This window comes from Oncorhynchus tshawytscha, linkage group LG09, assembly GCF_018296145.1.
Source record: "Oncorhynchus tshawytscha isolate Ot180627B linkage group LG09, Otsh_v2.0, whole genome shotgun sequence".
Classification (NCBI taxonomy): domain Eukaryota; kingdom Metazoa; phylum Chordata; class Actinopteri; order Salmoniformes; family Salmonidae; genus Oncorhynchus; species Oncorhynchus tshawytscha.
The window spans coordinates 8894585-8921215 of record NC_056437.1 but is presented as its reverse complement, the minus strand read 5'-3'; the positions used below and the strand labels follow the sequence as shown (position 1 = coordinate 8921215).

General features: G+C 45.7%; 1 protein-coding gene across 6 annotated transcripts in view; it reads right to left on the bottom strand.

Moving 5' to 3' along the window:
• Window positions 1-26631, bottom strand: part of LOC112259490 (probable E3 ubiquitin-protein ligase HERC1) — a 96241-nt gene that overhangs the window by 67890 nt on the left and 1720 nt on the right. For all 6 annotated transcript variants that reach the window (XM_042326469.1, XM_042326464.1, XM_042326465.1 and 3 more), the window contains exons 2-18: window positions 22573-22772; window positions 21523-22314; window positions 15636-15731; window positions 15143-15328; window positions 14538-14693; window positions 14194-14349; window positions 12173-12269; window positions 11383-11526; window positions 9311-9438; window positions 7933-8077; window positions 7225-7396; window positions 6605-6739; window positions 3621-3786; window positions 3251-3376; window positions 2288-2515; window positions 1624-1776; window positions 785-917 (exon numbers count right to left, since the gene is read on the bottom strand). In XM_042326469.1, the coding sequence (XP_042182403.1) occupies window positions 785-917; window positions 1624-1776; window positions 2288-2515; window positions 3251-3376; window positions 3621-3786; window positions 6605-6739; window positions 7225-7396; window positions 7933-8077; window positions 9311-9438; window positions 11383-11526; window positions 12173-12269; window positions 14194-14349; window positions 14538-14693; window positions 15143-15328; window positions 15636-15731; window positions 21523-22314; window positions 22573-22734 (3175 nt within the window). In that variant the 5' untranslated portion in view covers window positions 22735-22772. The remainder of the gene's footprint in view (window positions 1-784; window positions 918-1623; window positions 1777-2287; window positions 2516-3250; window positions 3377-3620; window positions 3787-6604; window positions 6740-7224; window positions 7397-7932; window positions 8078-9310; window positions 9439-11382; window positions 11527-12172; window positions 12270-14193; window positions 14350-14537; window positions 14694-15142; window positions 15329-15635; window positions 15732-21522; window positions 22315-22572; window positions 22773-26631) is intronic.

Genomic DNA, 26631 nt, shown 5'->3' with positions numbered 1-26631 from the left:
ATATTTTCACCCATCAGACTATCCTCAATTTAATCTTGTCTTTACTAATATGTAAAATGAGTTTTGATTTAAAAAGGGGCCATTATCAAATCAACAGGAACAGGGGCAAGGGGAAAAATACATGTAATCCGTATGCACTGGAAAAGCGACTGGATGCCACTTTCCCTCCGGGTCGTTTCACTCATATTTCGCCGTGCGACAGGTGATATTATCGCATCCAAACTCTTTATGCCATGTGCTCTAAAAAAAACCCTGCTCCTGAAGCTACCCAGCACTTAATTTGGGAAACTAAGTGAAATCTGCTCAGGAACATGGATTGTAACATGTTTTCATAAAGAAAGATATTTCATTCAACTGTTGACATCCCCTCTCTCTGCACACTGGAGAAAGGAATGAAGGAGAGAGAGCAGATGGAAACGCACAGTGGTGACATTCTGTTGCTAAAAGGTAATGGGTCAGCCTATTCATTATGAAAACTACAAAAAAAATGCCCTATTTACTAGGGTATTCAAAATCAAATACTAATTCACTACAACTGTAGGTTGTAGTGGCTAATGGTCTAATTTAGGCTAGACCCTTTATGTAGCAAATATATCTTCAATCAGTCTTTTTTTTTTTTAAATGTTTCTCTGCCAGGTGTAATATGCGGTGGGTTATGTAATTGTATAAGGGCACAAGCATTATTTGATTCTGGTTTTTTTTCAGGCTTGGGCTCATATATAGGCCCTATACATATGGATAAACTCTTATATTCATATGGGTGTATAAGGCATCGATCTCTTACTGTGTAGCTTGTGGATGACGTGCTTGTCCAGAGAGCTCTCCTCCAGTAAGATGGTGGACCTCCTGAAGGTCTCGGCAGTGTAGGGTAGCAGCAGACACAGGTGTTTGTGGAGCAACGTCACACTGCTGTCATCCTAGAGGGGTAAGACAGGCGGAAATAAGGAATTGAGCACCTCACAGCAACTTGCATACTCTTTTAGAATTCAATAATATATTACATCACTTTTCCAAGATGGCTCCAGGATACAGCAGCAACATATCTCACGCTAAATCTGTAGAATGTCAAACTAAAGAAACTCTAACCATGTACAGTAGAAGGTAAAAATGGGCCAGTACCTCTGTGTTGGTCTGGCTGTAACAATGGACCAGTACCTCTGTGTTGGTCTGGCTGTAACAATGGGCCAGTACCTCTGTGTTGGTCTGGCTCTAACAATGGGCCAGTACCTCTGTGTTGGTCTGGCTGTAACAATGGGCCAGCACCTCTGTGTTGGTCTGGCTGTAACAATGGGCCAGCACCTCTGTGTTGGTCTGGCTGTAACAATGGGCCAGCACCTCTGTGTTGGTCTGGCTGTAACAATGGGCCAGCACCTCTGTGTTGGTCTGGCTGTAACAATGGACCAGTACCTCTGTGTTGGTCTGGCTGTAATAATGGACCAGTACCTCTGTGTTGGTCTGGCTGTAACAATGGACCAGTACCTCTGTGTTGGTCTGGCTGTAACAATGGACCAGTACCTCTGTGTTGGTCTGGCTGTAACAATGGACCAGTACCTCTGTGTTGGTCTGGCTGTAACAATGGACCAGTACCTCTGTGTTGGTCTGGCTGTAACAATGGACCAGTACCTCTGTGTTGGTCTGGCTGTAACAATGGGCCAGCAGGTGTTTGTGCAGGGCTGACAAGAGGTGGTGGAAGTGAGAGGGAGGATCTGTCTGTCTCTGGGACCGGCTGGACTGCTGCTTGTCACTGTTCTTCTCCAGCTCACCAAACGCCCGTTCCTGCAGGGCAGGCAGGAAGCAGCAGGAGATAGTCCATTATTACCCAGCTCCAGTTACAACCCTCTATTAAACTTTTGCTGACACACGTATAGATGAGAAGCTGGAGACACGGTGTTTTTAACGAACACCCATTAGGTTTCTAGGTGTATGGAGAAAAATAATCATTCATACAAAAGGCAAAACTACAGCATACTTGTGATGGTCCACAAACAATTTAATAGATCCCACAACCAACATTTCTGATCTATTCCACACAAATAAGTGTTAATGCAGTACTCCTCCCCCCACTGCCAGGGTAGCCTAGTGGTTAGAGCGTTGGACAAGTAACCGAAAGGTTGCAAGATCGATCCCCGTGCTGACAAGGTAAAAATCTGTCGTTCTGCCCCTGAACAGGCAGTTAACCCACTGTTCCTAGGCCGTCATTGAAAATAAGAATTTGTTCTTAACTGACTTGCCTAGTTAAATAAAGGTAAAATAAATTGTTTTTTTTTTTTTAAACTGCCAGTTGTACCGTGTAGAATCCGATGCTGAGCAACAGGGTCTTGAGCAGCATCTCAGCCAGGTGGAGATGGTCGTGGAGGGCCTCTGGGCTGGGGCTGGGCCGGTCTGGGCTGGAGGTCAGGGGTGGCCCCAGGGGGCCAGCCCCAGCAGTCAGCTCCCCAGGAGAGGAGTACCCCAGCAGAGAGGCCACATGGGACTGCTCCTGGAGGCTGTTCAGAACCATGTCCAACTGCAGACGCTAGGGGGAGAGGGAGGTAGGACATGAAGGGTTAGGCTAGGTGTGTTTAGTTACCGGTCCTTTAGAGAGGCTCTCTGTGCCCTGAGGTAGCGCTAGGCTAGGTGTGTTTAGTTACCTGTTCTTTAGAAAGGCTCTCCCAGTTCTGGGCCCTGAGGTAGCAGTACGCTAGGCTAGGTGTGTTTAGCTACCTGTTTAGCTACCTGTTCTTTAGAAAGGCTCTCTGGGCCCTGAGGTAGCAGTAGGCTAGGCTAGGTGTGCTAAGTTACTTGTCCTATCCTATCCTATCCTTTAGAGAGGCTCTCCCAGCTCTCTGAGCCCCTGAGGTAGCAGTAGGCTAGGCTAGGTGTGTTTAGCTACCTGTCCTTAAGAGAGGCTCTCCCAGCTCTCTGGGCCCTGAGGTAGCAGTAGGCTAGGCTAGGTGTGTTTATCTACCTGTCCTTTAGAGAGGCTCTCCCAGCTCTCTGAGCCCCTGAGGTAGCAGTAGGCTAGGCTAGGTGTGTTTATCTACCTGTCCTTTAGAGAGGCTCTCCCAGCTCTCTGAGCCCCTGAGGTAGCAGTAGGCTAGGCTAGGTGTGTTTAGCTACCTATCCTTTAGAGAGGCTCTCCCAGCTCTCTGAGCCCCAGAGGTAGCAGTAGGCTAGGCTAGGTGTGTTTAGCTACCTGTCCTTAAGAGAGGCTCTCCCAGCTCTCTGGGCCCTGAGGTAGCAGTAGGCTAGGCTAGGTGTGTTTAGCTACCTGTCCTTTAGAGAGGCTCTCCCAGCTCTCTGGGCCCTGAGGTAGCAGTGAGTGGAGCAGTTCAGTTCTCTCCCTGAGGGGGGGCAACAGCAGAGACGCTCCGATGGACAGAGTGTTCATCACCGCCTGGGGAACACACACAACACACACCTTAGTGATAGATCAGCACTGGCTGGGGACCTCTGGGGATATATACAACAGAAAATAGTAGACTCTGAATGCCTGCAAACAATTGCATTAGTAGTTCTAATGAGTCTATTGAAAAGCTTAGAATATTTACTACCATTTTAGTTACTTCTTTCACAAATCTAGCTACGGTGTCTTTACTAAGATATGCTTGATATGGTGACATTGATCGTGTCAGTTGTACCTGTTGTATGGATTCAGGTACACTGGAGTCTATGAGCCTGAAGAGCAGGTTTCGGAGGGGCCTCCCTTGGGCCCCTAGTACTGTGGCCCCTGTGCCCCCAGCATGGGCTAGAGAGAGGTGTATGGACAGCAGCTTCATACACAGCAAGACAAACTGGTGGTGCTCCCTGAGAGAGAGACAGAGACAGAGAAAGATAGAAAGAGAACAGAGAGGCAGAGGGAGGGGAGAGAGAGAGGAGAGCAAGAGATAGTGAGTCTCAGTAACTGTCCTTTCCGATGAGGCCATATGTCCTCCAGCTTCACTACATGCCTCTAGACTTGTGCCAAGTTTCCCTTTGAATTCATAACCATATAAAATGATCACTCCTCTCAGGAGAGGCATTTGTGCTAATGTTGTGTTGGTAAGATCATTGGCCCTGTTATCCCAAAAGTGATTACAGTAAGACAAGGTGTAAATGCTTATTCTGTTTTGACATACACAAGTAGGTTTGTGGACCACTGCAGGAATTGAACCCATGACCTTGGTCTTACTAGAGTCACGCTCTTACTAATAGGGGGCATGTTATTTTACCTCCTGGAGAGGAAAGGGATATGTGGTTTAACCTCTTGGAGGGGAAGGGGGCATGTGGTTTAACCTCTTGGAGGGAAGGGGGCATGTGGTTTAACCTCTTGGAGGGGAAGGGGGCATGTGGTTTAACCTCTTGGAGGGGAAGGGGGCATGTGGTTTAACCTCTTGGAGGGGAAGGGGGCATGTGGTTTAACCTCTTGGAGGGGAAGGGGGCATGTGGTTTAACCTCTTGGAGGGGAAGGGGGCATGTGGTTTAACCTCTTGGAGGGAAGGGGGCATGTGGTTTAACCTCTTGGAGGGAAGGGGGCATGTGGTTTAACCTCTTGGAGGAAGGGGGCATGTGGTTTAACCTCTTGGAGGGGAAGGGGGCATGTTGTTTAACCTTTTGGAGGGGAAGGGGGCATGTGGTTTAACCTTTTGGAGGGGAAGGGGGCATGTGGTTTAACCTTTGGAGGGGAAGGGGGCATGTGGTTTAACCTTTTGGAGGGAAGGGGGCATGGGTTTGTAACTCTTTTGGAGGGGATGAAGGGGGCATGTTGTTTAACCTTTTGGAGGGGAAGGGGGCATGTTGTTTAACCTCTTGGAGGGGAAGGGGGCATGTGGTTTAACCTCATGGAGGGGATGGGGCATGGGGGCATGTTGTTTAACCTCTTGGAGGGATGAAGGGGGCATGTTGTACCTCTTGGAAGGGATGAGTGCAGGGGGCATGTTGTTTTACCTCCTGGAGGGGATGAGTGCAGGGGGCATGTTGTACCTCTTGGAGGGGAAGGGGCATGTTGTTTTAACTCCTGGAAGGGATGAGTGCAGGGGACATGTTGGTTTACCTCTTGGAGGGGATGAGTGCAGGGGGCATGTTGTACCTCTGGAGGGGATGAGTGCAGGGGGCATGTTGTTTTACCTCCTGGAGGGGATGAGTGCAGGGGGCATGTTGTACCTCTTGGAGGGGATGAGTGCAGGGGCATGTTGTTTTAACCCTGGAGGGATGAGTGCAGGGGGCATGTTGTTTACCTCTTGGAGGGGATGAGTGCAGGGGGCATGTTGTTTTACCTCCTGGAGGGGATGAGTGCAGGGGGCATGTTGTACCTCTTGGAGGGGATGAGTGCAGGGGGCAGGTTGTACCTCTGGAGGGATGAGTGCAGGGGGCATGTTGTACCTCTTGGAGGGGATGAGTGCAGGGGGCAAATTGTTGTTACCTCTGGAGGGATGAGTGCAGGGGGCATGTTGTTGTACCTCTTGGAGGGGATGAGTGCAGGGGGCATGTTGTTTTACCTCCTGGAGGGGATGAGTGCAGGGGGCATGTTGTTTTACCTCTGGAGGGGATGAGTGCAGGGGGCATGTTGTACCTCTTGGAGGGATGAGTGCAGGGGGCATGTTGTTTTACCTCTTGGAAGGGATGAGTGCAGGGGGCATGTTGTACCTCTTGGAGGGGATGAGTGCAGGGGGCATGTTGTTTTACCTCCCGAGGGGTGAGTGCAGGGGGCATGTTGTACCTCTTGGAGGGATGAGTGCAGGGGGCATGTTGTACCTCTTGGAGGGGATGAGTGCAGGGGGCATGTTGGTTTTACCTCTTGGAGGGATGAGTGCAGGGGGCATGTTGTACCTCTTGGAGGGGATGAGTGCAGGGGGCATGTGGTTTTACCTCTTGGAGGGGATGAGTGCAGGGGGCATGTTGTACCTCTTGGAGGGGATGAGTGCAGGGGGCATGTTGTTATACCTCCTGGAAGGGATGAGTGCAGGGGGCATGTTGTACCTCTTGGAGGGGATGAGTGCAGGGGGCATGTTGTACCTCCTGGAGGGGATGAGTGCAGGGGGCATGTTGTACCTCTTGGAGGGGATGAGTGCAGGGGCATGTTGTACCTCTTGGAGGGGATGAGTGCAGGGCATGTTGTACCTCTTGGAGGGGATGAGTGCAGGGGCATGTGGTTTTACCTCTTGGAGGGGATGAGTGCAGGGGGCATGTTGTTGTACCTCTTGGAGGGGATGAGTGCAGGGGCATGTTGTTTTACCTCCTGGAAGGGATGAGTGCAGGGGGCATGTTGTACCTCTTGGAGGGGATGAGTGCAGGGGGCATGTTGTTTTACCTCCTGGAGGGATGGGCGCAGGGGGCATGTTGTTACCTCCTGGAAGGGATGAGTGCAGGGGGCATGTTGTTTTACCTCTTGGAGGGGAGGGAGCATGTGGTTTTACCTCTTGGAAGGGATGAGTGCAGGGGGCATGTTGTATCTCTTGGAGGGGATGAGTGCAGGGGGCATGTTGTTTTACCTCCTGGAGGGATGAGTGCAGGGGGCATGTTGTTTTACCTCCTGGAGGGGATGAGTGCAGGGGGCATGTTGTTTTACCTCCTGGAGGGGATGAGTGCAGGGGGCATGTTGTTTTACCTCCTGGAGGGGATGAGTGCCGGGGGCATGTTGTTTTACCTCCTGGAAGGGAAGGGTGCAGGGGGCATTTCTCCTCCTATCCCGTCACAGTATCTCTCCAGGAAACTACGAAGGTAGGTAAAGGTGCTCTCCTCCAGGTCCACACAGAACGGTCTATGCCATGCCACCAACTGCCTGTCCAGCCCAGGAGAAAATAAAAAATGAAATAAGGAAATAAATAATGAAACAAGCAACCTGCCTGTCCAGGAATAACTCATTTTTATAAACAAATCAATGAATAATGCAATGCCTGAGCTGCAAGATGAGATCAGAAGAACACAGATACAAGAGGACAAATAGCTGTCAGACGGAAGATCTTTTTTTTGTTTTTTTCATCCATCAAACAAGGATAGAATGTGGCTTTGAATACATATAGCTAGCTTGACTGTTTTCAATTCAAACGGTTACTCTTTCTGGGTAGTGTTCAGGAGGCATCACTGGCTTGAATACCTATAGCTAGCTTGACTGTTTTCAATTCAAACGGTTACTCTTTCTGGGTAGTGTTCAGGAGGCATCACTGGAAGAGAAAACGCTGAAACAGGGAGGTAAAACCCATTTGAACTTGTCCAATTAATACTTGTTTTCCAAATGAACAAAGACCCCGAGGTCCTCCTTTATACCTGTCGGTGGGGACAGCGGTCCAGGCCAGGCTGTGGGAAGTGCCAGCGGTGATCTGCTGGATTGACACTCCTTCTAGACCAATCACTTTCTTCGGCTTGGTGACGGGTGTAGAGGTGTGTCCCTGGCCACACTGCCCCATGGCATTGTTCCCCCAAGCATACACCTCATTTTCTGACAGGAGGAAGGGAATAGAAGAATGTGCATGTGTCCAATTTTTCAATGTCTTCAAGTCAAGTTTATGTTATTACAAGTAGCCGAAAAAGTAATGCGTTTTGCTAAACACTTTAATGTTAAGAGGCTTTAAAATGTGTTATAATTCATGAATAAGGCACGAGGGGGTGTGGTATATGCCCAATATACCGCGGCTAAGGGCTGTTCTTAATCACGACGCAACGTGGAGTGCCTGGATAAAGCCATTAGCCGTGGTATATTGGGCATATACCACAAACCCCCTAGGTGCCTTATTGCTATTATAAACTGGTTACCAATGTAATTTGTCATACCCGTGGTATATGGCCTGATATATCACGGCTGTCAGCCAATCAGCATTCAGGGCTCGAACCATCCAGTTAATAATAAAGTTTATAATGTGTTATTGTCGGTATTTACTGGATCCGTATGACGAGGAGGATGGATGGTAGGCTAAACGGTTTCATTGTAGACCCATGAAGAACTTTCACAAACATGGCCATCTGTTAGTCTCTCACCATGAGACAGAGCCAGACAGTGGCTGTCCCCACAGGAAATATCAATAATCTTGGTCACACTGAGCTCTTCGATGAACCTGGGTCTCAGAGATGTGGTTTCAGAGGAACCACAGCCCAAACATGAACCACAGCCCCACGCAAATACCTGAGAGGGAACAATGAGGTCAGGGTTCAGGAACAGTAGACAAAATGACTGAGAGGGAACAATGAGATCAGGGTTCAGGAACAGTAGACAAAATGACTGAGAGGGAACAATGAGATCAGGGTTCAGGAACAGTAGACAAAATGACTGAGAGGGAACAATGAGATCAGGGTTCAGGAACAGTAGACAAAATGACTGAGAGGGAACAATGAGATCAGGGTTCAGGAACAGTAGACAAAATGACTGAGAGGGAACAATGAGATCAGGGTTCAGGAACAGTAGACAAAATGACTGAGAGGGAACAATGAGATCAGGGTTCAGGAACAGTAGACAAAATGACTGAGAGGGAACAATGAGATCAGGGTTCAGGAACAGTAGACAAAATGACTGAGAGGGAACAATGAGATCAGGGTTCAGGAACAGTAGACAAAATGACTGAGAGGGAACAATGAGATCAGGGTTCAGGAACAGTAGACAAAATGACTGAGAAGGAACAATGAGATCAGGGTTCAGGAACAGTAGACAAAATGACTGAGAGGGAACAATGAGATCAGGGTTCAGGAACAGTAGACAAAATGACTGAGAGGGAACAATGAGATCAGGGTTCAGGAACAGTAGACAAAATGACTGAGAGGGAACAATGAGATCAGGGTTCAGGAACAGTAGACAAAATGACTGAGAGGGAACAATGAGATCAGGGTTCAAACAGTAGACAAAATGATGAGATCAGGGTTCAGGAACAGTAGACAAAATGACTGAGAGGGAACAATGAGATCAGGGTTCAGGAACAGTAGACAAAATGACTGAGAGGGAACAATGAGATCAGGGTTCAGGAACAGTAGACAAAATGACTGAGAGGGAACAATGAGATCAGGGTTCAGGAACAGTAGACAAAATGACTGAGAGGGAACAATGAGATCAGGGTTCAGGAACAGTAGACAAAATGACTGAGAGGGAACAATGAGATCAGGGTTCAGGAACAGTAGACAAAATGACTGAGAGGGAACAATGAGATCAGGGTTCAGGAACAGTAGACAAAATGACTATGAGGCCTTTAGCTGTGATTTTGCATGAGAAAATAAGACCGAATGTGTTCATGTAAAATGTATGTTAATATTTTACCTAACACAGTGTTTATTTAGCTGGTTTAAAGCGGACATACTGTAGCAGGATGAGCAGATATCACATGTTTAAAAAAAACATGAACTAGGGGGCATTGAGTGAGCAGTACCGTACCTGTCCAGCAGAGGTCAGAGCCAGAGATGACTGGCTCCCGGCACACACCTTCCTGATGATGAACCCATGCAGTGCTTCGATCACCTTGGGCCGGTACACACGGTTAGTGTCCCCGTGACCCAGTTTACCTGCCACACAAATACAGCAAAATCAGTCACCCTGAACAACGTGGTATACTGTACTCTATATCATCTACTGCATCTTTATGTAATACATGTATCACTAGCCACTTTAAACTATGCCACTTTGTTTACATACTCATCTCATATGTATATACTGTACTCGATACCATCTACTGCATCTTGCCTATGCCGTTCTGTACCATCACTCATTCATATATCTTTATGTACATATTCTTTATCCCTTTACACTTGTGTGTATAAGGTAGTAGTTTTGGAATTGTTAGGTTAGATTACTCGTTGGTTATTACTGCATTGTCGGAACTAGAAGCACAAGCATTTCGCTACACTCGCATTAACATCTGCTAACCATGTGTATGTGACAAATAAAATTTGATTTGATAACCTGGTCCCAGATCAGTTTGTGGTTTTTGCCAATTCCGTTGTTTGACACGACAATTCCAGACTGGCGCCCAGACTAACCATGACCATAGCTACTGTAAAACAGACGGTGTGAAATGGAGGAAGGGAGCATGCGTGATAAGAGTATTTTAATGTGTCCTGTTAGTGTCTGGTATTTAGAGGAGAGATTAAGTGAAATGTCATATACTGTACAAGTGGTTGGACCAGCCCAGGGACATTATCAGCTCTGTCTCAACTGTTCATCTCCCTCTCCGAAGAACATTATCGTCTCTGACTTCCTGACGGGCCGCCCCCAGGTGGTAAGGGTAGGTAACAACACATCCGCTACGCTGATCCTCAACACAGGGGCCCCTCAGGGGTGCGTACTCAGGCCCCTCCTGTACTCCCTTGTTCACTCATGACTGCACGGCCAGGCACGACTCCAACACCATCATTAAATTTGCCGATGACACAACAGTGGTAGGCCTGAATCTCCGACAACGATGAGACTATAGGGAGGAGGTCAGACACCTGGCAGTGTGGTGCCAGGACAACAACCTCTCCCTCAACATGATCAAGATAGAGGAGAAAGAGGACCGAGCACGCCCCCATTCTCATTGACGGGGCTGTGGTGGAGCAGGTTGAGAGCTTCAAGGTCCTTGGTGTCCACATCAACAGCAAACTAACATGGTCCAAGCACACCAAGTCAGTCATGAAGAGGGCACGACAAAACCTATTCCCCCTCAGGAGACTGAAAATATTTGGCATGGGTCCTCGAGAGCATCCTGACTGGTTGCATCACTGCCTGGTATGGCAACTGCTCGGCCTCCAACCGCAAAGCACTACAGAGAGTAGTGTGTACGGCCCAGTACATCACTGGGGCCAAGCTTCCTGCCATCCAGGACCTCTATACCAGGCGGTGTCAGAGGAAGGCCCTGTCTAGGTCCAAGAAGACGCTTCTAAACAGCTTCTACCCCCAAGCCAGGAGACTCCTGAACTCCTGACATCTATGCATAGTCACTTTAATTAACTCTACCTACATGTACATACTACCTCAACTAACCGGTGCCCCTGCACATTGACTCTGTACCGGCTCCCCCCTGTATATCTTGTTATTTTTTAATAATTTAATAATTTGTTAATTACTTGTTACTTTTATCTCTTATTCTTATCCGTATTTTTATAAACTGCACTGTTGGTTAAGGGCTTGTAAGTCAGCATTTCACAGGTCTACTACACCGGTTGTATTCGGCGTGAGTGACTAATCAAATTTGATTTGAATCAAACCGTTATCATCTCTGTACCATACTGTCATCTCCCTCGCCAAAGAACATTATCATCTCCGTATCATACCGTTATCTCCCCCTCAGAAGGATATTATCATCGCTGTATCAAATCGTTATCTCCCCCTCAGAGAACCATTATCGTCTCTGTATCGCACCGTTATCTTCCCCTCAGAGAACCCTTGTCATCTCTGTATCATACCGTTATCTCCCCCTCAGAAGGACATTATCACCCCCCCCGAATTACATCATAATCTCTGTATCATACCATTATCTCCCCCTCCGAAAGACCACACCATGCGTCCGTCCTGAGCCACAGCCATGGTGTGAGAGCTACCGCAGGCCGCCTGACCCACTCCACTGATATCCTTCACCAACGTAGGCACGTTACGACTGTGGCTGTCACTGTGGCCTGGAGAGACAGAGAAAAACTGTCATGACTGTGGCCTGGAGAGACAGAGAAACAACGTCATGACTGTGGCTGTCACTGTGGCCTGGAGAGACAGAGAAAGACTGTCATGACTGTGTCCGTCACTGTGGCCTGGAGAGACAGAGAAACATCGTCATGACTGTGGCTGTCACTGTGGCCTGGAGAGACAGAGAAAGACTGTCATGACTGTGTCTGTCACTGTGGCCTGGAGAGACAGAGAAACATCGTCATGACTGTGTCCGTCACTGTAGCCTGGAGAGACAGAGAAACACTGTCATGACTGTGGCCGTCACTGTGGCCTGGAGAGACAGAGAAAGACTGTCATGACTGTGGCCTGGAGAGACAGAGAAAGACTGTCATGACTGTGGCTGTCACTGTGGCCTGGAGAGACAGAAAGACTGTCATGACTGTGGCCGTCACTGTGGCCTGGAGAGACAGAGGGAAAGATGGTCATCGTCCATCATCACTTTTACTTGTCTGATAATAATAATCATTCATTTAATTTCTAAAGCAGTTTTCAAATACATCTAGAAGTCACTGAAAGTTGCTCTGTCTGATGATGATATATGAATTGGCTTGCAGTGTCAATTCCATACAAGGTTTGAAATGAAAATGACAGGAACTCTACCCAGTCTGCCGAAGTCACCTTCTCCCCAGGTGTACAGCTCTCCATCGTTGGTTACAGCAGCACTATGTCTGTAGCCAGCAGACACACACACCACAACCTGAAAGTAGAAAACATTGACGAATCATATGAAAAGTGGGCAGTAGTTTTATTTTTATTTTATTTAATCTTTATTTAACCAGGTAGGCTAGTTGAGAACACGTTCTCATTTACAACTGCGACCTGGCCAAGATAAAGCAAAGCAGTGTGACACAGACAACAACAGAGTTACACATGGAATAAACAATAAACAAGTCAATAACACAAACAAGTCAATGACACAGTAGAGAAAATAAGGTCTATATACAGTGTGTTCAAAAGGCATGAGGAGGTAGGCAATAAATCGGCCGTAGGAGCAAATAATTACAATGTAGCAGATTAACACTGGAGTGATAAATGAGCAGATGATGATGTGCAAGTAGAGATACTGGTGTGCAAAAGAGCAGAAAATTAAATAAAAACTATATGGGGATGAGGTAGGTAGATTGGGTGGGCTATTTACAGATGGACTATGTACAGCTGCAGTGAATGGTTAGCTGCTCAGATAGTTGATGTTTAAAGTTGGTGAGGGAAATAAAAGTCTCCAACTTCGGCGATTTTTGCAATTCGTTCCAGTCACTGGCAGCAGAGAACTGTCAGGAAAGGCGGCCAAATTATGTGTTGGCTTTGGGGATGATCACTGAGATATACCTGCTGGAGGGCGTGCTACGGGTGGGTGTTGTTATCGTGACCAGTGAACTGAGATAAGGCAGGGATTTACCTAGCATAGACTTATAGATGACCTGGAGCCAGTGGGTCTGGCGACGAATATGTAGCGAGGGCCAGCCGACTAGAGCATACAGGTCGCAGTGGTGGGTGGTATAAGGTGATTTGGTAACAAAACGGATGGCACTGTGAGTAGAGTGTAGGAAGCTATTTTATAGATGACATTGCCGAAGTCGAGGATCTGTAGGATAGTCAGTTTTACTAGGGTAAGTATGGCGGCGTGAGTAAAGGTACGTGGTACGTCTTGTACCGCGAGACCACGCTGTGACGTCTTGTACCTCTAGACCACGCGGTGACGTCTTGTACCTCGAGACCACGCTGTGACGTCTTGTACCTCGAGACCACGCTGTGACGTCTTGTACCTCGAGACCACGCTGTGACGTCTTGTACCTCGAGACCACGCTGTGACGTCTTGTACCTCGAGACCACGCTGTGACGTCTTGTACCTCGAGACCACGCTGTGACGTCTTGTACCTCGAGACCACGCTGTGACGTCTTGTACCTCGAGACCACGCTGTGACGTCTTGTACCCGCTGTGACGTCTTGTACCTCGAGACCACGCTGTGACGTCTTGTACCTCGAGACCACGCTGTGACGTCTTGTACCTCGAGACCACGCTGTGACGTCTTGTAGACCACGCTGTGACGTCTTGAGACCACGCTGTGACGTCTTGTACCTCGAGACCACGCTTGTGAGACGCTGTGACGTCTTGTACCTCGAGACCACGCTGTGACGTCTTGTACCTCGAGACCACGCTGTGACGTCTTGTAGAGACCACGCTGTGACGTCTTGTGCCTCGAGACCACGCTGTGACGTCTTGTGCCTCGAGACCACGCTGTGACGTCTTGTGCCTCGAGACCACGCTGTGACGTCTTGTGCCTCGAGACCACGCTGTGACGTCTTGTGCCTCGAGACCACGCTGTGACGTCTTGTACCTCGAGACCACGCTGTGACGTCTTGTACCTCGAGACCACGCTGTGACGTCTTGTACCTCGAGACCACGCTGTGACGACTTGCACCGCGAGACCACGCTGTGACGACTTGTACCTCTAGACCACGCTGTGACGACTTGTACCGCGAGACCACGCTGTGACGACTTGTACCGCGAGACCACGCTGTGACGACTTGTACCGCGAGACCACGCTGTGACGTCTTGTACCGCGAGACTACATCCATCCTAAAATGCAATGAGCACGGGTTAGTCTCCATTGCATGCTTACTTTGCCCAGCAGAGGTCCTTGTATTATCTTGGGGTATTTCTGAGTGGCACTGTTTCCATGTCCCAACTTCCCATAGTCTCCGTCGCCCCAACTGAAGACCTCTCCCTCCCCTGTGACAGCCAGGGTGTGGCCATCAGAGCCCTTGGACGAGGAAACCTAAAGCACAAAACAGGACAGCAGACAAACAGTTCAAATCAGCAGGTGCCCTATCGCCTCTGACCACAGACCATCCACAGTCATGTTCTGTACATTTAACAAATACCCTACATGTTGAATCTCCGGAGTTCGTCGACACCCAACAGGTGATCTACTGCACAGGGCCAACGTTATGGTGAGTCTTTTACCTTACACATGTTCCTCGGGGGCTCCAGGGCCAGCTTCTTGGGCATGGACTGGTTGTTGGAGTCCCCCAGACCCAGCCGGCCATAGCTGCCCTTCCCACAAGCCTTCACTGAGCCGTCCGCGGACACAGAGAACGTGCAGTACTGTCCCGCTTCAATCTAGAACGGAGGAAAGAGGAAGTGGAAAGAGAAAACATGTCATTCAACAGAACTAATCATCTCAAACTGGACATGACATTTATGACATTATTTCTGATTCATTCAAATGCATTTAGCTGCAAGTAATCAACTTATTGTCCTGTTTCCGTGAGCTGATCAAAGAGACAGATGAAGCTGTGTTTTTAATATACGCTTTGGTAAGTGTATACTATAACTCGGAGATGACAGAACAGATTGCGGTCCATTATGTCAGACAGATGCACGATTCACACTAGAGAGCCCACCTGAACCGTACTATGCTGGCTCAAATATTTGCTTTTTCACATTGTCCTTTCCAGCAAAGTTCCAGTAACTATGGTGGATTCATAGCCAGGCTAGCCCAGTACAGCTCGGCTTGCTGTTATTTGGCCCTACAGTGTGAAAGAGGCTCGACAGGGTTGTAAGAGTACCATTTGAGCGTCGCTGAAGCCCTGTGCCAGTTTGGGCTGTAGGATCTTCTCCAAGGTGCCCTCAGCCAGCTGGTGAGAGCTGTTGCTGCCCCACACATACACCATGACAGCATCGTTCTCCACTCCACCAGGGGAGGCTGAGCCCGCGCTGCACGAACACAAGCAGTTGGACGCCAGGTTACAGATCTGATGGGGAAAGGAAGGACATTCACATACAGTGCTGCAGTGTCTTTAATCTGTCAATCTTAAACTAGAAGTCACAGATAAACCGTCTGTCTTGCTTGATGTATTATATTTAGTAAGTGTTACTGTATGTTTGTCTTTCGATCCGTATCCTACAGTATAACTGACAGAAATAATAAGCCCTCAGGGGATGAATGAAGTACACTGAACCGTATTGAATACAATACTGCCATAGCTTTACACTGTCAGTCATCATTCAGATCCAGAACTAGAAAACACAGATTTTCCTAATTGCTTTAGTCCAACCAACCTCTTCAAACAGGCAGAGAGCAACGTGGGAGAGACTGCAGAGTCCATCTGCATCCTTCTTCAGGGCCTGAGAATTGAGAGAGTCTCCACGGAAACCCTAAGGGAATAAGAACAGAACATTAGAGGGTACTGTTCCAGGACACTGACAGAACATTAGAGGGTACTGTTCCAGGACACTGACAGAACATTAGAGGGTACTGTTTCAGGACAATAACAGATCATTAGAGGGTACTGTTTCAGGACAATAACAGATCATTAGAGGGTACTGTTCCAGGACACCGACAGAACATTAGAGGGTACTGTTCCAGGACAATTACAGAACATTAGAGGGTACTGTTCCAGGACAATAACAGATCATTAGAGGGTACTGTTTCAGGACAATAACAGATCATTAGAGGGTACTGTTTCAGGACAATAACAGATCATTAGAGGGTACTGTTCCTGGACACTAACAGAGCATTAGAGGGTACTATTCCAGGACACTAACAGAGCATTAGAGGGTACTATTCCAGGACACTAACAGAGCATTAGAGGGTACTATTCCAGGACACTAACAGAGCATTAGAGGGTACTATTCCAGGACACTGACAGAACATTAGAGGGTATTGTTTCAGGACACCGACAGAACATTAGAGGGTATTGTTTCAGGACAATAACAGATCATTAGAGGGTACTGTTTCAGGACAATAACAGATAATTAGAGGGTACTGTTCCAGGACACTAACAGAGCATTAGAGGGTACTATTCCAGGACACTAACAGAGCATTAGAGGGTACTATTCCAGGACACTAACAGATAATTAGAGGGTACTATTCCAGGACAATTACAGAACATTATAGGCTACTGTTCCAGGACAATTGAGCCCATTTGGCTCGAAGGACAATGACAAAGAGGTACAGGTACTGTTTTACTACAAAGAGAAGCCTTAACAGTTCACAACTGACATCCTTCAGTTACCACTTCTCATAGCCTTCCGCCAATTATAGAAAACACACTAAAACAATACCACATAAAAAATCTCAATACCAGTCTGTTGGGAAGACCATAAAACAATAACCACAGAAATAATATCTCAATACCAGTCTGTTGGGAAGACCATAAAACAATATCTCAATACCAGTCTGTTGGGAAGACCATAAAACAATATCTCAATACCAGTCTGTTGGGAAGACCATAAAACAATACCACAGAAATAATATCTCAATACCAGTCTGTTGGGAAGACCATAAAACAATATCTCAATACCAGTCTGTTGGGAAGACCATAAAACAATACCACAGAAATAATATCTCAATACCAGTCTGTTGGGAAGACCATAAAACAATATCTCAATACCAGTCTGTTGGGAAGACCATAAAACAATAACCACAGAAATAATATCTCAATACCAGTCTGTTGGGAAGACCATAAAACAATACCACAGAAATAATATCTCAATTCCAGTCTGTTGGGAAGACCATAAAACAATACCACAGAAATAATATCTCAATTCCAGTCTGTTGGGACATTACCACCCTGTCATATATATCTACATTTCGAGATCCACTTGAAAAGTTTCTGGTGGAGTTCTTTATTACCCAGAAGATAAAAGCTTTCTGTGGAACATTTCCTATTGATTAAGTGACTAGTAAATCAAGTGGACACACAGACAGACGAGGCAGCACCACCACACTGGCTTTTAGCTTCAGGCATCAGGCCAGGATACACAGTAAAATGAAAAAGTAAATATGATTTACAACGAGGGGACATGTTATGCTGCCACTCGCTGCATTAGTACCCTCCACAATAGACTCACTGACTGTACAAAACATTAAGAACACCTGTTCTTTCCATGACAGAGACAGACCAGGTGAATCCAGGTGAAAGCTGTGACTCCTTATGGATGTCACTTGTTAAATCCTTATTTTTAAATGGATTAAGTAGTTTTTTTCCTAAACAATCTACACATAATTCCCCATAATGGCATATGAGGTAGTATTAGCAAATGTATTACAAATACAAAACAAATATTACATTTACATAAGTATTCAGACCCTTTACTCAATAGTATTCAGACCCTTTACTCAGTAGTATTCAGACCCTTTACTCAGTAGTATTCAGACCCTTTACTCAGTAGTATTCAGACCCTTTACTCAGTAGTATTCAGACCCTTTACTCAGTAGTATTCAGACCCTTTACTCAGTAGTATTCAGACCCTTTACTCAGTAGTATTCAGACCCTTTACTCAGTAGTATTCAGACCCTTTACTCAGTAGTATTCAGACCCTTTACTCAGTAGTATTCAGACCCTTTACTCAGTAGTATTCAGACCCTTTACTCAGTAGTATTCAGACCCTTTACTCAGTAGTATTCAGACCCTTTACTCAGTAGTATTCAGACCCTTTACTCAGTAGTATTCAGACCCTTTACTCAGTAGTATTCAGACCCTTTACTCAGTACTTTGTTGAAGCACATTTGGCAGTGACTACAGCCTCGAGTCTTCTTGGGTGTGACGCTACAAGCTTGGCACGCCTGTATTTGGTAAGATTCTCCCATTCTTCTCTGCAGATCCTCTCAAGCTCTGTCAGATTGCATGGGGAGAGCTGCTGCAAAGCTATTTTCAGGTTTCACCAGAGATGTTCGATCGGGATCAAATCCGTGCTCATGCTGGGCCACTCAAGGACATTCAGAGACTTGGCCCGAAGCCACTCCTGCGTTTACTTGGCTGTGTGCTTAGGGTCGTTGTCCTATTGGAAGGTGAACCGTCGCCCCAGTCTGAGGTCCTGAGCAAGTTTTCATCAAGGATCTCTCTATACTTTGCTCTGTTCATCTTTCCCTCGACCCTGACTAGTCTCCCAGTCTCTGCAGCTGAAAAACATCCCCACAGCATGATGCTGCCAGAGAATCTTGTTTCTCATAGTCAGAGTCCTTTAGGTGCCTTTTGGCAAACTCCAAGCAGGCTGTCATGTCTTTTACTGAGGAACGGCTTCCGTCTAGCCACTCTACCATAAAGGCCTGATTGGTGGAGTGCTGCAGAGATGGCAGTCCTTCTGGAAGGTTCTCCCATCGCTAAAAAGGACCTCTAGAGCTCTGTCATAGTGACCATCAGGTTCTTGGTCACCTTCCTGACCAAGGCCTTCTCTCCCGATTGCTCAGTTTGGCCGGGCAGCCAGCTCTAGGAAGAGTCTTAGTGGATCCAAAATTCATCCATTTAAGAATGATGGAGGACAATGTGTTCTTGGGGACATTCAAGGCTGCAGGAATGTGTTGGTACTAGAGGTCGATCCGATTAATCGGAATGGCTGATTAATTAGGGCCGACAATTGGGAATTGCAATTTTTGGGCGCCGATTTCCCGATTATTTTTATACCTTTATTTAACGAGGCACGTCAGTTAAGAACACATTCTTATTTTCAATGACGGCCTGGGAACAGTGGGTTAACTGCCTCGTTCAGGGGCAGAACGACAGATTTTCAACTTGTCAGCTCGGTGGATCCAATCTTGTAACCTTACAGTTAACTAGTCCAACGCAATAACGACCTGTCTCGCTCTCGTTGCACTCCACAAGGAGACTGCCTGTTACGCGAATGCAGTAAGCCATGGTAAGTTGCTAGCTAGCATTAAACTTATCTTATAAAAAACAATCAATCATAATCACTAGTTGACTACACATGGTTGATGATATTACTAGATATTATCTAGCGTGTCCTGGGTTGCATATAATCTGACTGAGCATACAAGTATCTAAGGATCTGACTGAGCGGTGGTAGGCAGAAGCAGGCCCGTAAACATTCATTCAAACAGCACTTTCGTGCGTTTTGCCAGCAGCTCTTCGTTGTGCGTCAAGCATTGCGCTGTTTATGACTTCAAGCCTATCAACTACCAAGATGAGGCTGGTGTAACCGAAGTGAAATGGCTAGCTAGTTAGCGAGCGCTAAGAGCGTTTCAAATGTCACTCGCTCCGAGCCTTCTAGTAGTTGTTCCCCTTGCTCTGCATGGGTAACGCTGCTTCGATGGTGGCTGTTGTCGTTGTGTTGCTGGTTCGAGCCCAGGGAGGAGCGAGGAGAGGGTCGGAAGCTATACTATTACACTGGCAATACTAAAGTGCCTATAAGAACATCCAATAGTCAAAGGTTAATGAAATACAAATGGTATAGAGGGAAATAGTCCTATAATTCCTATAATAACTACAACCTTAAACTTCTTACCTGGGAATATTGAAGACTCATGTTAAAAGGAACCACCAGCTTTCATATGTTCTCATGTTCTGAGCAAGGAACTGAAACGTTAGCTTTCTTACATAGCACATATTGCACTTTTACTTTCTTCTCCAACACTTTGTTTTTGCATTATTTAAACCAAATTGAACATGTTTCATTACTTACTTGAGGCTAAATTGATTTTATTGATGTATTATATTAAGTTAAAATGAGTGTTCATTTAGTATTGTTGTAATTGTTATTATTACAAATAAAAATGTTTTGTTTTTTTAATTGGCCGATTAATCGGTATCGGCCTTTTTGGTCCTCCAATAATCGGTATCGGTATTGAAAAATCATAATCGGTCGACCTCTAGTTGGTACCCTTCCCCAGATCTGTGCCTTGACACAATCCTGTCTCAGAGCTCTACGGACAATTCATTTGACCTGGTTTTAGCTCTGACATGCACTGTCAACTGTGGGACCACATACAGACCTTTCCAAATCATATCCAATCTATTGAATTTACCACAGGTGGACTCCAACCAAGTTGTAGAAACAACTTCAGGGTGATCAACGTAAACAGGATCCACCTGAGCAAAATGTTTAGTCTTATAGCAAAAGGTCTGAATAGTTCTAGTTTGCAAACATTTCTAAAAACCTGTCTAAGCTTTATTATTGGCTATTGTGTGTAGATTGATGAGGATTTTTTTTAATTTAATACATTTTAGAATACTTTCCGAATGCACTGTATATAAATAATTGACTGATCTTTCTTATAATCACTCAGGTATAGGACAGACATTTCAAAAATAACGTCATTTTGATTTGATTTTGACTATGTTTTTCTATCTACGAATCTGTTATTCATTGCGTTTCTATTGGCTAATAGTAGTAAACCAAAATTCAATGTTTGATCAAATTATTATAATATATTTATTTTATTTCAATTTTTTTTTATATACAGTACCAGTCAAAAGTTTGAACATACCTACTCACGGGTTTTCTTTTCTTTTCTACTATTCTCTACATTGTAGAATAAATTATATACATTTTTGTTAGATTTGTTCAACACTTTTTTGGTTACTACATGATTCCATATGTATTTGTATGTATGTATGTATTATGTACTTAATAATAATAATAATAATAATAATAATAATAATTCATACTTATGTCATGCAATAAAATGCAAATGAATTACTTAAAAATCATACAATGTGATTTTCTGGAATTTTGTTTTAGATTCCGTCTCTCACAGTTGAAGTGTACCTATGATAAAAAAATTACAGACCTCTGCGTGCTTTGTAAGTAGGAAAACCTGCAAAATCGGCAGTGTATCAAATACTTGTTCTCCCCCCAATTAAATCGCTAAATGATCCTTGGGTATGACCATCGTAAAATAATTCCATATGTTAGTTTAGTAGAACCCCACCCCCACCCCCCCCCAGGATTAGACTTTAGGGGTACCAAATGGCCCCCTATTCCCTATATAGTACAATACTTTTGACCAGAGCCCCACTCACTATATAGTACACTACTTTTGACCTGAGCCCTATTCCCTATATAGTACACGTCTTTTTACCTGAGCCGCTATACCATTTGGGATGCCCCCATAATCTATATAAATAGCAGAACACAATCACTGCTATTATTGATGAAACCTACCCTGAATAGAAAGGAGAAGGTCAAGGTGAGGGAACATACGTACCGAGTATTGCCTCATTTGAAGAAGTGTTTGATAGATGAGGTCATAGCCTACTCCTCCCTCTGACTGTAACTGTTGTGACCCCGTGGAGGAAGTTATAGAGGAAGAGGAGGCGGCCAGAGCCACCTCCACCCACTCCAGCAGGAATCTCAGGGAGCCCCTCTGTACAGCCAGACCCAGCAGCAGCTCCAGAGCCAGCCTGCGTCCCGCCCGATCTGCCCCTCCACTCCCAGAGCTCACAGACGTCTTCTTCAGGAAGTCTGCCACCTGAGCCAGGCAGTCCAGCCCCACCGCTGGGATTTTGTTCTCGTTGGCCAGAGAGAGAGGGGGCAGGGAGGCCAGGACAGAGGAAGCGGTAGCCAACACATCGTTACACAGCGCCACTCCGGGGTCCTCACGGGCGTACCGCCAGTTCTGCTGCAGCAGGGCGAAGAGGAGACTCAGTCCTGTCCGTACGCCCATCTCGATCAGAACGTCCGTCCCTGATTTAACTCTGGACCCTCCTCCAGGCAGCCAGGGCTCTGAGGCAGGCTCCATGGCCCCGCTGTCCTGGCTAGTCATGGTCTGAGGGGGAGCAGGAGCCCGGAAGCGGTCGTGGTACTTGCTGTGGAGGGCGTAGTATATCCGCTGGAGGACCACGAGGCGGTGGTGCAGGCCCAGGGCATAGGGTGTCCGGGCCAGCACACGGTGGGCCAGGCAGCGCTGGCTGTGGAGTAACGACGACAGGTACTCCTCCCGCTCCTCAGCAGCACTGGACTCATACTGGAAGTCTGGCAGGCGCGGGCCAATCAAGTCCTGAAATTAAAAACAAACCCTTCAATTGCAACTTATATTCAAGCATTTTGAATATACACCGAGTACACCAAACATTGGGAACACCTTCCTAATACTGAGTCTGGTCCCAGATCAGTCTGTGCTCTTGCCTGCTCCATTGCTGTTATTGTCATGACAATGAGTGACAGGGGGTTTGGCATGAGAACACAAACGGTACTGGAACTCAGGCTATATAATATATGCAAGAGGGTAAGAGTTGAGCACATTCTGTTCCTTTACCATTACAGGCTGGGCCACCCCCACCACCTCCTTATTGTGTAGCAGTTTGGCGTAGAGTCCTGCAGCCCCCTGGCGCGTGGCCGTCTGGCTGTCCTCCGCCGCCCAGGAGCTGTTCAGATGCTCCTGCCACTTCAGCATCACGTGGGTCTGGCAAGGCACCATTTCTCCTGATCATTATCTACACTGTGGAGTTATTACAGCTGTCAGGAACAGATGAAGGGGAGAAAGAGAAAGAGAAAGCACCTTGGTTAATAAGGTTAGACTATGAGCTATAGATACCAAAATCAAGGCAGCATTTCTCCTGATCATTATCTACACTGGAGTTATTGCAGCTGTCAGGGACGGGACCGAAGGAGAGAGAGAAAACACCTTGGTTCATACAGTATAATTAGGTTATAAAGGTCAAATTATTAAACACCACCGCTATAAAAGCTATGGCCTATCACTGTATTTGGCTGTATGCCCCGACGAAAGTTGTGTTGAACGAAAGCTTAGCACATTAAAACCTCTACAGGATCAGTGGGTCCCCCCGCGGGAAGGTTGAGCTAACATGGGCTAATGCGATTAGCATGAGGTTGTAAGTAACAAGAACATTTCCCAGGACATAGACATATCTGATATTGGCAGAAAGCTTAAATTGTTAATCTAACTGCACTGTCCAATTTACAGTAGATATTACAGTGAAAGATTTCAATGCTATTGTTTGAGGAGAGTGCTAATGAACTTGAACATGTATTATTAAATCGATTAGGCACATTCGGGCAGTCTTGATACAACATTTTGAACAGAAATCCAATAGTTTATTGGATCAGTCTAAAACATTGCACATACACTGCTGCCATCTAGTGGACAAAATCTAAATTGCACCTGGGCTGGAATAATGCACTATGGCCTTTCGCTTGCATTTCAAAGATGGTATAAAAAAAATACAAAAAAAAAACTAGTTTTTTCTTTGTATTATCTTTTACCAGATCTATTGTGTTATATTCTCCTACATTAGTTTCACATTTACACAAACTTCAAAGTGTTTCCTTTCAAATGGTACCAAGAATATGCATATCCTTGCTTCAGGTCCTGAGCTACAGGCAGTTAGATTTGAGTATGTCATTTTAGGGGAAAATGGGGAGGAGGAAGGGGCGGATCCTTAATTAAAACACTGAAACTTGAATCTGATTTAAAGTGGTCTGAAAGTCTTCTTAGGACATGAGATGACATGAAAATAGCTTAACTGAAATGTCCTTGGCGTCAAGGCCTTTCAGTAAAGGAATCCCTCGTCTTGATCTGATCGATATGGGGCTGTGACTTGTAAATAATTCATGTACATTACAGTTGGTGGCAGCAGTCACTGGTCAGCAGCTGGAAAGTACCAGTAGTACGGAAATATGATTCTCCATTTTAAATACATTCTGTTTCAGTGTCGCGCCACAGCAAGGCAAGGCTTCGTCTAGCAGCAGGGCAGTAGGCACATGACCATGAATGTATGACACACTATCCCATTGAACCCAGTCCCTTCTTAATAACCCTCTATGTCTAGCCAACTAACCTTCCAGACGTCTTGTTCTACAATCTACTGCTTACAAACACTGCTTAGCACAACACCCCTCTCTGATCACAAGCCTTGAACTCCATTACGCTACACAACAAAACACCACAGCAGGCCTATTGATAATATTGATAATAGGCCTAAGACGTGATCATGTGATCAAACAAAGCATGTCAAATTATGTTATTATTGCTGATAAGGTAAGAGCAGGCTAATAAGAGTTTAATTGCGTTTTTGTTAGTCTTGGAGTATACTCGTTTTCCAAGTGCTGCCAACGCCTAGGGTAATATTGCCACCATCCCCTTGAACTGGTCAATAACTTGAGAGACTCTTAATTTTCCATTAGACAGATAAAAGTCAAACCTTTCAATGGTTACCTCAGTCTCTACAATGCCCAGAGGCCAACACAGTAGCTTGGATGAGACAGTCCAGCACAGTAGCCCCTCTCTGGTCTAGCGGAGGGTATGGGGCATCCATACTTTCATACTGGAGTCAAAATACAACCACCGACCGTTTCCTTCTTCGCCTCGCTCTAAAATGACAACTCAGTGCATGCGTCAACTGATTGGCAGATTACATTGATTACACTATGTCTTAGAGACATTTTAGAGCAACAGAAACTAGGAAACAGTCAGTGGTTGTATTTGACTCAAGTTCATTTTTTTTAACTATGGATTTCAAGCAAACAAATACGAGCCCAGCAGGATAAACAGGATAAACATCGGTACACAGTAAGGGTTTAAGGTTTTTTTTTTTTTTCAAGTATCGACTGACAGTGACTCGATATAGTCGGAGCTTCAGTCCACCCACACTCGTTGCCGCTCAACTCTACCTTGTACGCGGAGTGTTGAGATTCCTCAGCAACATCACAACAGACAATTGAACTCGATGCACAGCACAGTGCATTAAGACTTTCATCAGCCTTCATAGAACTTGAACTCTTACTGTAATACATTAACATGATGCAGCATTAGTGAAGTGAGAGCTAGCTATGGGCCGACTAATGTCTGAGAGTGAGCCTCTTCTCTCTTTTGCAGCTCAACAGTCAGGCATGAGGCAGGCAGCTTGCCTAGAGCACAGCCCTAGGACTGAGCCTGTATGGTTTCCAGTGGACAAAAATAACAGGAAGCGTCTTTTAAGAGAGGCAACAACGATACAGTAAAGTTCTTGACATAGCTAGTCGGACCTAACCTAGCCCTCCCTGGATAACTCTGCCACATCCCTGAACCAGCACCTGACCAACCATCTGGATCAACAGACGGACCTATATTGGGCATGGGGGGAGGGGGGGGGGTATCATTATTAAAATGAATGTCAATTGGAGAGGCCTCACACTTTGTCTAGTATCAGGTTGACCTACAGCTCCAGACTGGTCAGGCGGTCTCTGATTATTTACTATATGCGAGAGCAAAATGTGCAGGTTAGGTTACATGTTACTAATAATAAAAAGCAAATAGTAAGGTGACCGGTGGCAATAAAACTTAGGTCGTCATACACAGAGTATTGAAATAACAGACCGTAGGGCTGGTTTCCCAGACACTAATTAGGACTAGTCCTAAAAAGTATGTTCAATACAAATTGTCAATTGGCGCTAAGTATTTTGTTTTGTTGTTGTCTAGAACCAGGCCTAATTTTCTAGAACCAGGCATAATTGTCGAGGACCAGGCATAATTGGTGTTCATGAAACTAGCTAATGGAGTTATTTATATATTATATTTAACCTTTATTTAACCAGGAAAAGCCCATTGAGACCCAGAGTCTCTTTTTCAAGGGAGACCTGACCAAGAAGGCAGCAACAATCAGTATATTACAGAACTACAACATACAACAATACAATTCAACAACATGATCCAGCCTAAAAATAAAATTCCTCTGTAACAGTCTCACAACAATATTTTTAATTCATTCAGTGACTAATATATCTAGATGAAGCATGATAGATGAAGTAGACTATTCCATGCCTCTGGTGCACAAGAAGAGAAGGCAGTCTTGTCTAATACTGTGAATGTCCTGGGAACTTTAAGTAGCAACCACCTAGCAGACTGGTTATGGTAACTGCTGGTGGTGAAGGAGACCAGACTACAGAGATGAAGGAGTTGACCCAAAAGAGCTTTGTAGATGAACACATACAAATGTAGCTTTCTGCGCATATAAATTGAGGTCCAACCTACCATTTGGTACAAGGTGCAATGGTGGGTGAGTGACTTGGCATTTGTAATAAAGCGCGAGGATGATTGATAAAGAGTCCAGTCTCTGTAAGGTGGAGGAGGTTGCATGCATATACAACAAGTCACCATAATTAATTACAGAGAGAAAAGTGGCCTGAACAATCTTCTTTCTAGCCATAAGCTGGAAGCAAGCCTTTCATACGAGAATTGCCTCATACAGCAGTAAATAATGTCTATCACTCAATCCCTATGTCAGATTTCAACATACCCTAGGACTAGCTAACAGTTACTAAGCTGAGATGCAACAGTAAGCTACAGTACGGTTAAATTCAGCTGCAAAATGGCCTA